This window comes from Nematolebias whitei, chromosome 4 (genome assembly GCF_014905685.2).
Source record: "Nematolebias whitei isolate Nwh7 chromosome 4, NemWhi1, whole genome shotgun sequence".
NCBI classification, from domain to species: Eukaryota; Metazoa; Chordata; class Actinopteri; order Cyprinodontiformes; family Rivulidae; genus Nematolebias; species Nematolebias whitei.
Window position 1 is genome coordinate 56627197 of NC_056501.1, and position 12175 is coordinate 56639371.

At 45.0% G+C, this 12175-nt stretch overlaps 1 protein-coding gene across 1 annotated transcript in view; it reads left to right on the forward strand.

Moving 5' to 3' along the window:
- spdl1 (spindle apparatus coiled-coil protein 1) overlaps positions 1-11307 on the forward strand; it is a gene marked incomplete at its 5' end in the record, with an annotated part of 60913 nt that extends 49606 nt beyond the window's left edge. The window contains 4 exon segments of the mRNA XM_037675131.1: positions 1508-1628; positions 10837-10903; positions 10988-11110; positions 11195-11307. Of these exon segments, the coding sequence (XP_037531059.1) occupies positions 1508-1628; positions 10837-10903; positions 10988-11110; positions 11195-11307 (424 nt within the window).
- Between the last annotated feature and the right edge of the window lie 868 nt (positions 11308-12175).

Genomic DNA, 12175 nt, shown 5'->3' on the forward strand with positions numbered 1-12175 from the left:
GAGGAACTGATCTTCATCCCAGCCGCATCGCATTCGGCTGCGAACCTCTCCAGCGAAAACTGTAGATCACGATCTGATGAAGCCAATAGGACCACATCATCTGCAAAAAGCAGAGACGCAATCCTAAGGCCACCAAAACGGATCCCCTCAACACCTTGGCTGCCGGTCATACAGGGACCTAACAGCCCGTATCAAAGGGCCCGGTACCCCATACTCCCAGAGTACCCCCCACATGGTTTCCCGAGGGACGCGGTCGAACGCCTTCTCCAAGTCCACAAAGCACATGTAGACCGGTTGGGCAAACTCCCATGCACCCTCCAGGACCCTGCTGATAGTGTAGAGCTGGTCCAATGTTCCACGGCCAGGACGAAAACCGCACTGCTCCTCCTGAATCCGAGGTTCGACTATCCGACGGACTCTCCTCTCCAGAACCCCCGAATAAACCTTACCAGGGAGGCTTAAGAGCGTGATTCCCCTGTAGTTGGAACACATCTACGGTCATCCCCTTTTTGTATCGAAACTCATGGTTGAAACTGCTGCTGCCGTCTGCTTCAAAAGTCGATAAAACAGAGCCCCGCCGATGCCAAAAAGCAGAGTCCCTGCTATCATAATTCCAAATATATAAATGTCTTCAACATCCTCCTGAGACAGGACTGAGAGACACATCATCTGCCACACTCTCCACGAATCCATGACGTACCCCACAGCGTGAGTCTCAGCTGGACACACTGGTTCTCCAGGACCTTGTCGCTTTGATGAAAAAATCTTATCAATAGAGTTGAACACCCACGATACCAAATCCATAATCTTCTTAATTTATGTTCGAGAGATGAGACCCAGGCACTTCAGATACACAGAGAGCAGTGCAGGAAGAAGGAAAAACAAGGGAGGAAAAAAACAGAAGCTGCCACCTCGATGAGAGCCTGGTTAAATAAAAGTTAATAATATTTGTCTCCATATTTTTTTAATGAGAAAACTTCATACCGTGCCACTCTAAACCAATTCATTTCCTGGAGAACACCAAACCTCTCCTTTGTAGGAGCTATCGTGATTTTTCACATCTATCAGGAATTTAAAGTGGTTCTCCCACTGTGAGTCAACAGAGACATATCTGCATATCTAAGTTGAGCTTTTTCAGCTGGAGCAAGCAGCCGGGCAGGAGCGGGTTTATTCAGTGAGGGAGAGCGGAGGGGTGGCGTGAAGGCTGCAGACTGGGAGAAAAACTGGCAGATTTATAACTTTATGTAGAGTATAAGACGATATTGTTTTATATCGATATAGTCTCATTTTATATCATGTTTGAAATTATCTCTATTTTTAAAATATCTATCACCCAGCTCTAGGTGGTGTGAGTTTATGATCAGGCCATTTGATGTTCACAGGAGGTTCAACAACATAGAATACATAATGTAGTGTAGCTCAGTGTCCTCTGAATAGATGAAAACGTGTGTGTGTGTGTGTGTGTGTGTGTGTTTGTGTGTGTGTGTGTGTTTGTTTGCGTTGGCAGTAAGGCTGTGGAGCGTTTGTCAGATGAGCTGTCCCTGCAGAGGATGAAGTCTCTGTCAGAGAGTCAGAGAGCTCTGGCCCTGGAACGGAAACTCTTTAAATCCGAGTGCCTACTGAAACAGGTAAGACACTGCCATCTGTTTGTCTCTCACAGCACCATAAACGAGTACTGGTTCAGGTTCAGAAACGCTGAAGAAACGCAGAGATCCTTCCTTCTGCCTATAAACGCTGGGAGAGTGTTCCCACACACCCTGAAACACTGTCTTCCAGCTCTGGACAGGAGCGGGAAAAGAACAATGAAAGTTTTTTATATTTCCAGATTATTTACCATATTTAATTTAGTAAAACATGAACATTTTGTTTGTTATTGTCTGTTCTTTATATGTTCTGTCTGGAACAGGTCTCTCTTGTAAACGAGTTCTCATGGCTCAATGAGACTAGCCTGCATAAATAAAGGTTGAATGAATGAAACGACGCCTGTGTGCTGCTGCACATCCAAACGGGAACAACCGGTTATTGCTCATTTTAAACTTGGGCTCTTTTCAAGAACTGACCTCCAGTGTCTGGTTTCAGGACCACAACTGGGTCTGCTTCACTGAACACTAGGTTCTGCTGTGGTCTGCAGCAGAAATATTCAACACCTTGGTTGAATCTGGAATTTAAACGATTTTGTTTGAATTAAAGTAAGAATCTTACTCACACCAGAATAAGACAAAGAATTTATTTTTTATATAAAAATCTGAAATTGTAAAATGGTGCATGGATATACCATACCATACCATACCAATTTATTTATATAGCACTTAAAACAGCAACAAGGCCAACCAAAGTGCTGTACAAAAGAACCAAACATGCACAGCAGACAGGAAAACATAAAATAGAAATACAGGTACAAATAGCAGCAGAAGCTAACTAAAATGGCCAACAGAGTAGAGAACAGACCGGACCAAAACAAATCACAACGTGTTAAAGGCAAGCGAATAGAAGTGGGTCTTCAAGCGAGACTTAAAGACTGAGAGTGTGGGAGCCTGCCGGACACTCAGTGGCAACTCATTCCACAGTAGTGGACCTGCAACAGAGAAAGCCCTGTCACCCCTGAGCTTATGATGGGTTTCTGGGACTGAGAGAAGCATCTGGTCTGCTGACCTCAGAGAGCGCGGTGGGACATATGGCTGCAGAAGATCAGTGAGATAGGATGGGGTGGAACTGTTCAGTGATTTAAAAACATACATGAGAATTTTGAAATGGATCCGAAGGTGAATGGGTAGCCAGTGCAGGGAGGCCAAAACTGGCGTGATGTGCTCTCTATAGCCTGTACCAGTTAAAAATCGGGCTGCAGCATTTTGGACCAGTTGTAGACGAGCAATGGAGGACTGACTGATTCCAAACAGAAGTGAATTGCAGTAATCAAGCCTAGATGTTATGAAGGCGTGGATCACTGTCTCGAGGTTCTTTTTGGAGAGTATAGGCTTCAGCTTAGACAGCCGTCTCAGCTGAAAAAAACAGGATTTGACCATCATGTTTACGTGACTGTTGAGTTTTAAGGACGGGTCCATTATCACCCCCAGATAAGTCACCTTTTGTTTCTCTAGCGGGGCTAGAGAGAAAAGGTCAATGTCATGGTTCATGAGTGAGCCACTGGGATGGAACAGCATGACTTCAGACTTCTTCTCATTGAAGCTTAAGAAGTTTAAAGCCATCCAGTCCCGGATGTCAGCCAGGCAGTCAAGAAGAGGCTGAATAGAGCGTGTGCCTCTGTGCCTCAGGGGGAAGTAAATTTGGCAATCATCGGCATAGAAATGAAAGGGTATGTCGTGTTTGCGGAAGATAGCACCTAGTGGCAGCAGGTATAAAGAAAAGAGAAGGGGACCGAGGATGGACCCCTGCGGTACCCCCCACTGGAGTGCGGTCGATGCCGAACTAAAATCTTTGATATTGACACAGAAGGTTCTGTCAGAGAGGTAGGACCCAAACCATTTAAGGGCTGACCCTGTGATGCCCACCCACTGCTCCAGTCTAGAAATGAGGATATTGTGGTCGATGGTGTCAAAAGCAGATGTAAGGTCCAATAGGACAAGCAGCACAGAATCACTTGCGTCTGTGGATATGAAAATGTCATTAAAAACCTTCAGTAGAGCAGTTTCAGTGCTATGGAGAGATTTGAAGCCAGATTGGAATAACTCAAGGATAGCGTGATCCCCCAAAAACTGTTTCAACTGAGACTCCACAATTTTTTCCAGTAGTTTAGAGGTGAATGGGAGTCTGGAGACAGGCCGGAAGTTGGACATGACTGAGGGGTCAAGGTTAGGTTTTTTCAGGAGGGGCTGGAGAGCAGCATGTTTAAAAGTCTTTGGCACCACACCTGAGGATAAACTGCTATTCAGAATAGCGAGGATAAAAGGACCCAGGGTAGGAAAAACTTCCTTTAGCAGTCGAGGGGGGACCACATCAAAGGGGGAACCAGATGGCTTCATGCTGCACATTACCTGCTCCAGAGAGGACAGAGAGATGGGCTCAAAGTGGTCAAACACAGCCACACACTGAGAAGGGATGGACAGATCATGAGCTGGTGGAGAAATGAGTGCCCGGGTGTTTGCCACTTTTTCTAAAAAGAAATGGAGGAAGTTCTCACACAGCTCAGTTGAGGCTTCCAGAGGTGAAGGCTCACTGAGGTGTAGAACTGAGTTCAGGGTGGAGAAAAGAACTCGGGGGTTGTGGGAGTTGGAGACAATTAAATCAGAAAAGAATTTACATTTGGCAACTTTAACGGTTTTCTGATAGTGACGCCAACTCTCCCTTAACATTTGAAAAGACACCTGGAGCCTATCCTTCCTCCACTTTCGTTCAGCTCTGCGACACTGCCGCCTAACGGCTTGCGTGACGTCATTCAGCCAATGCTTTGATTTAAGTTTTGTTTTTCTGGTCTTAAGGGGAGCAACACGGTCCAGAACATTTAAACAGGCAGAGTTGAACTGAGAGGTTAGCTCCTCAGTGGTAAGAGACACCGGGAACTGTTCGATCCTCTCAGAATTAAAACCTTCATTAAAACGAGCAGCAGTGAAATGGTTAATGGAACGCGTACATGCAGGAACGCACGTCTTAGCAGTATGACAAGGGGGGGGTGAAGTCAAACAATACAGGCATGTGATCTGAAAAAACATTGTCACCGATTTTCAAATTAGAAACAGAGACATCGCGTGTTAAAACGAGGTCCAGCGTGTGACCGTGTTCTTGGGTGGGGCCGCTCACCTGCTGAGTTAGATTAAAAGAGTCCAATAAATCTAGAAAGTCCTTCACTAAGGGCTTCTCCTGACAACACACATGCAAATTAAAGTCACCAATAAGCAAAAAGTGAGTGTATCTCTGTGTGATATCAGCCAAAATGTCAGAGAATTCATTTATGAAGTCCTTAGAATGAGGTGGGCGGTAGATGAGCGCACACAGGACCGGAGGAGAGTGTCCAAGTTCAAAGGTGCTCAGCTCGAAGCTGGCGCGGGACACCGGGATGGACAATTGTTTACACGCAAAGTTTGCTTTAAAAACTGTTAATAATCCCCCCCCCCGCGCCGACCTGATGGCCGCGGGGCATTGAAACATACACAGTCCGGAGGAAGAAGTTCCACCAAGGCGCTGGACTCACCATCAGAAATCCAAGATTCTGTGACTAACAGAAAATCCAACTCCTCATCTTTAAAAAAGTCATTGAGGATAAACGTCTTGTTGGAAACAGACCTTGCGTTGATTAAACACATCCTGATATTGTCCGACACCGGCACAGCTGTGGAGGGAGACGCGCGCGCCAGCGGGCGCAGGTTATGAAGAACAGCTCCTCCTGGTCTGCTGGTGCGGCGCACAGGTAAACAACTCCAGGTGTTTCCATGGACTGAGCGCGCGGGCAGCTGGCCAGCAGCCGGGCCCCGGGAGCACCACGGGTCAGAGAGGAGATGATCAGATCCAGAGCGAGTCCTGTTAGAATAATCCACACTTTGCCTCAGTTTCACCAAAATCCCTGCACGCTTCCCACGACGTCTGCGACGTTTCCTCCATGGAGAAAGGCCAGGGTCACGCAGAAGGAACGCAGGAATCTCAGATAGGACCGGTGGAGGAGAGTGCTGGTCGCTGTTCAAAAACTCCGCGGGAATTTCAGCAAATGTACGGAGCTCCAAAAGTGCCCGACGATCATACTGAAAATATGACTCGGCACACTGCACAAACCATTGTAAAAGTAACAAAAATAAAATACAAGCAGAGAGCGAGAGACGGGCAGCCCTACACACCGGCGCCATCTTGGCTTGGAAACGTCAAGGATATGTATTGAGCCCCTCTCCTGTGAGGCCCCTTCAATGTGTGCAGAGCATAAACCTATGAAAATGGTACTGAATGGATCAGTCCCAGCTGACCAGTACATGATCCAAAAGTTGACCCAGCTCTGATGAATTGCCTCCATCAGGGGAACCAGTCAGTCCAAGTTCCACTCATATATTAGTGGAGTAACATGGACCAGAATGTCTTTAGATAAAAGTCGAATCTCTGAAAATAAAAAACGGGCACTCGCTTGGCCAGCTCTTAGCCAAGCCTGGTTGAAGAGTTTTGCCTCTTTCTCCAAACTCTGTGCTCTATAACTGATGTTAGATAAAGTACTAACACTACATCTAAAAAAGTTAAATCTGGTCCTCTGGACATTCAAAAAACAAAACAAAGCAAAACAACAAAAAAATGTAGAAACGTTTCGTCTTTCATCCGAAAGACTTCTTCAGTCTGAGGTGCTGTATTCAGCTCAGTCTTATAAATAGCACCTTGTCGTACTGGATCAACCAGTTTGCTCCTGACAGCCAAAACCAGCTGCTCACATGATCAAGGAGGACTATCAGCCTAACGATGGATTGTTAGCACCCTGATGGCTGTTTGCTATTCACAGAGGGCTGAGTTATACTAGCAATCACAGAATTGTAAGAGGGGGACAGTTGAACACGGAGGCCTCCACCCCTGTTTAATGATGGAAAATTTCTTTTCACAAAGATGGCCTCCTTTACTCCTCTCTCAAACAATCGTTCCTCTCTACCCAGGATGTGAACATCTTCATCCCTGAAAGAGTGACCGCTGGCCTGGAGATGAGTTTAGACCGCAGAGTCCTGGCCTGATGTTTATCTTCTGTGCTGGGCCATCCTTTTGGCCAGTCGCTGTTTAGTTTCCCCGATGTAAGACTGATCATAGCCCTCCTGGCACTGAACAGCATACACAATATTACTTTTTTTGTGCTGGGGGACTGGATCTTTGGGATGAACCAGTCTTTGCCGTAATGTATTTTGGGGTTTAAAAGCCACTGGGACGTTGTGTTTAGAAAATAAACGTCTCGGTTTCTCTGATGCTCCCGCAACATACGGAATCTGGGTTCCTTCTTTTCTTCACCTGATGGCTGACTGGAGTCTTGTTTGGGTTTCTTCTCTGCTTTCAGGAAGGCCCAGTTGGGCTATCCACATTGCTTTAGAGCCTGTCTTGTGTGGGATTTCTCCTTCTGCCTGGCTCCTGAGTTAGTGGGCACACTGTCTGCCTTGTGGTACAGAGTCCTGATGACTCCCAACTTGTGCTCCAAAGGGTGATGGGAGTCAAACTGCAAATATTGGTCTGTGTGGGTGGGTTTGCGGTACACCTCAGTTTGCAAATGTCCTCTATCAGAAACTGAGACCTCACAGTTCAAGAAAGCCAACCTGTCATGTTTTACATCTTCTCGTGTGAACTTGCATTTATCCACAGAGTTGATGTGATCAGTGAAATGTTGGACTTCCTCAGATTTAATTTTAACCCAGTTGTCGTCAACATACCTGAACCAATGACTTGGTGGTGTCCCTGAAAAGGAGGTCAAGGCTCTTTTTTCTACCTCCTCCATGTACAGGTTGGCAACAATAGGAGAAACTGGAGACCCCATAGCACACCCATGTTTCTGCCTATAGTCTTGGCCCCCATATTTGAAGTAGGCTGACTGCAGACACAGTTTCAGGAGTTGACACATTTGCTCTGTGGAAAGTGTGGTCCTGCTGCTCAGAGTGGTGTCTTATTTTAACCTTAAACTGACCACCTCTACTGCATCATCAACAGGAATGCACGTAAAGAGTGATGTGACATCAAAAGAGACCATTTTTTCATCACTCTCCATGATGACATCCCTCACCTTATCCACAAAGTCCATGGTGTTCTCTATGTGATGTTAGAGGACATTTGAAAACTGAGGTGTACAGGTCCTTCTAAAAAAATTAGCATATTGTGATAAAGGTAATTATTTTCCATAATGTAATGATAAAAATTAAACTTTTATATATTTCAGATTCATTGCACACCAACTGAAATATTTCAGGTCTTTAATTGTTTTAATACTGATGATTATGGCATACAGCTCATGGAAACCCAAAATGCCTGTCCCAAAAAATTAGCATACCATGAAAAGGTTCTCTAAACAAGCTATTAACCTAACCATCTGCATCAATGACGTAACTCTAAACACCTGCAAAAGATTCCTGAGGCTTTTAAAAACTCCCAGCCTTGTTCATTACTCAAAACCGCAATCATGGGTAAGACTGCCGACCTGACTGCTGTCCAAAAGGCTATTATTGACACCCTCAAGCAAGAGGGTAGGACACAGAAAGAAATTGCTAAACGAATAGGCTGGTCCCAAAGTGCTGTATCAAGGCACCTCAGTGGGAAGTCTGCATGCAAATTTTGCATGTCATTCAGAAATCAAGGTGCCAGAGTCTGGAGGAAGATTGGGGAGAAGGAAATGCCAAAATGCCAGAAGTCCAGTGTGAAGCACCCACAGTCAGTGATGGTCTGGGGTGCCATGTCAGCTACTGGTGTTGGTCCACTGTGTTTTATCAAGGGCAGGGTCAATGCAGCTAGCTATCAAAAGATTTTGGAGCACTTCTTGCTTCCATCTGCTGAAAAGCTTTATGGAGATGAAGATTTCATTTTTCAGCACGACCTGGCACCTGCTCACAGTGCCAAAACCACTGGTAAATGGTTTACCGACCATGGTATTACTGTGCTCAATTGGCCTGCCAACTCTCCTGACCTGAACCCCATAGAGAACCTGTGGGATATTGTGAAGAGAAAGTTGAGAGACGCAAGACCCTACACTCTGGATGAGCTTAAGGCCGCTATCGAAGCATCCTGGGCCTCCATAACACTTCAGCAGTGCCACAGGCTGATTGCCTCCATGCCACGCCTCACTTAAGCAGTCATTCATGCAAAAGGATTCCCGACCAAGTATTGAGTGCATAACTGAAACTTGTCTTTCATTGGAAGGATGAAATATGCTAATTTTTTTGGGACAGGAATTTTGGGTTTTCATGAGCTGTATGCCATAATCATCAGTATTAAAACAATTAAAGACCTGAAATATTTCAGTTGGTGTGCAATGAATCTGAAATATATGAAAATTTAAGTTTTATCATTACATTATGGAAAATAATGACCTTTATCACAATATGCTAATTTTTTTAGAAGGACCTGTACTGCAAACCCGCCCACACAGCCCAGTGTTTGCATTTTGACTCCCATCACCCTTTGGAGCACAAGTTGGGAGTCATCTGGACTCTGTACCACAGAGCAGACAGTGTCCCTACTAACTCAGGAGCCAGGCAGAAGGATAAATCCCACACAAGACAGGCTCTAGAGGAATGTGGATAGCCTAACTGGGCCTTCCTGAAAGTAGAAAAGAAACCCAAACAGGACTCCAGTCAGCCATCAAGTGAAGAAAAGGAGGAACCCAGATTCCGTATGTTGCGGGAGCATCAGATAAACTGAACCGTTTATTTTCTAAACACAACGTCCCAGTGACTTTTAACCCAAAATACATTACAGCAAAGACTGGTTCATCCCAAAGATCCAGTCCCCCAGCACAAACAAAGTAATATTGTGTATACTGTGCAGTGCCAGGAGGGCTGTGATCAGTCTTACATCGGGGAAACTAAACAGCCACTGGCCAAAAGGGTGGCCCCGCACAGAAGATAAACAACATCAGGCCAGGACTCTGCGGTCTAAACTCATCTCCAGGCCAGCGGTCACTCTTTCAGGGATGAAGATGTTCACATCCTGGGTAGAGAGGAACGATTGTTAGAGAGAGGAGTAAAGGAGGCCATCTTTGTGAAAAGAAACTGTCCATCATTAAACATGGTGCAGAGGCCTCCATGTTCAACTGTCCCCCTCTTACAATGCTGTTATTGCTAGTATCACTCAGCCCTCTGTGAATAGCAAACTGCCATCAGGGTGCTAACGATACATCGTTAGGCTGATGGTCCTCCTTGATCATGTGAGCAGCTGGTTTTGGTTGTCAGCAGCAAACTGGTTGATCCAGTACGACAAGGTGCTATTTATAAGACTGAGCTGAATACAGCACCTCAGACTGAGGAAGTCTTTCGGATGAAAGACGAAACGTTTCTACCTTTTTTTTGTTTGTTTTTTTGTTTTGTTTTTTGAATGTCCAGAGGACCAAATTTAACTTTTTTTGATAGTATCGGTACATCTCTAGTGAGCACTGTACATGTATTCTTACAGACTGGCTGTGGTGGTTCCAGTAATGAGTACTCTAGCTCAGTATACACTACAGTACAGTGGACCATGTCTTGAAAGAGTACCACCAATAATCAAGTACTCTCCAAGCTAACTTATATATCCAATGTGTGTATTACTATAATTATCATGAAATAATACTGGTGTGGAGAGGATGGTTATAAGAGAAGAAGGGAAGACCCACTCTCATAACTCTGAACGTTCAGTCACTCGCTGCTACACTAAATTATTTTTCTGACACTGAAGATGCTAAAATCTGAGCGTTTGGTGTGACTGAAACATCTCCTGGAACATCAAGGTCAATTTTGTTTTCATTAAATGCTGGGAGCCCTGAGTTCCAGGTCCTGGTCCAGTCAAAGTCCAGACCTCAGTCTAACAGAATTTTTGATTTAAAGACTGTTAGACACGAACACCTGTCCAACATGAAGGAGCTGGAGGAGTTCATGAAGAACAGCCAAAAGATCCAGGCTAGATGGACCAGGATCATAGAGATGTGATTAACCAAGATGATGAAGTCAGACCTGAAGAGACCTGATGCTGGATCTGCTGACACAAAGAATCCACTGATGGGGTTGAACACACATGCACACTCAAATTTTCTGTTTTTTCTCATTTGGCTCCTAATAAGAGACGTTTTGAATCTTCAGAGTGGGCTGGTTTTAGCTCTGGTTCTGTGGATGTTCTGGACTGAACAGAATCTCGCTGTCTCAGATCTTGTGTGCAGAGTAGATGTAGACGTATTGTGATTAGATTTTTCTGTTTCTCCAGGCTCAGAGTGACAAGTTCAAGTTGCAGCTGCATGTAGAGGACCTTGAGCAGAAATATGAACCCAAAGGTACCTGAACCACCAACCTGTTAGTGATGTCTTCCTGGTGTGTCTGGGTTCTGTAACACTGATGCTTCTGATTTCTGTGTGCAGAGATGGAGAAACCTGTTCAGAGGAAATGTAAAATAAAGCTTCCTGATAACATCTCAGAAAGAAGCAACTGTGAGGAGATGATTGGCACTGTGGATGGGACGGGTCCCAAGAGTTCTAACCAAGGTGTGTCGACTGACCTGAGATCCTGTCTGTGTTGTGTTTCCTACAGAAGAAAGTTAAATCTGCCACTTCCTTCTTTCTGCACAGTTTCAGAAACAGAGTCTGAGCTGAGGCCCGCAAAGTGTGTGAAGATCAACGAGGAACCTGATAGAACTGCCCTCCCCAGGTCAGTACTCAACGGACAAGTTCTGTCCAGGTAGAATACAACACAGGTGTCGGAACCAGCCGCAAACTGTTGGACCTCATGCTAGTTTTTTATTAAGGGGCGGCTGTGGCTGAGCGGTTAGAGCAGTCGTCCTCCAATGCGAGAGTTGGGAGTTCGAATCCACCAGCAGTCACATGCTGAAGTGTCCATGGGCAAGACGCTGAACCCCTCATAGCTTCCGATGCGTGTCCCATCAGTGTATGAATGTGATGTAAAGCACTGATTAGTCTCATTAGAATGATTTGTTCAATTAGCTTTGTAGAGATCTAGTAGAGTGCTATATGGATGGGTAAATGAGGACACAAATTGTAGTGTAAAGCACTTTGAGTATCTTGAAATAAGATATAAAGGCACTATATAAGTAAAGTCCATTTAAGCATTTATTTATACAGGTTGGTTCCCATTGAGCCTCAAAAGCCCCTTATCCACAGGGCCTTTTGGTGCTCCTATGTAACTAGTTCGGGCCGATTGCGTAGTGTCTCCACAGCGCCTTCAGCGGTGGAACCCGCACGATTTTTGGGACCTACTTCTCTGGGGTCCCAGGTCTGGTTCTTGTTTGGTCCAGATGTGACGTCAGCGCACTGTCGGTCACTGATTGGTCAGGGGGAGGAGTCACTGGATCTTTCAGAAACTTTTCAAAACACTGATCTGCCATTTGCAATTTCTCGGACCGGAGTAGCGGTTGGACCTATTTTAAAGATTTAAAAACAATAATGACAACACCGTGGCCTAATGCTGAAGTGCTGGCATTTTTTTGTGCTTGCTTGCATATATATATATATGTGTGTATATATATATATATATGTGTGTATATATATATGTGTGTGTATATATATATATATATGTGTGTGTGTATATATATA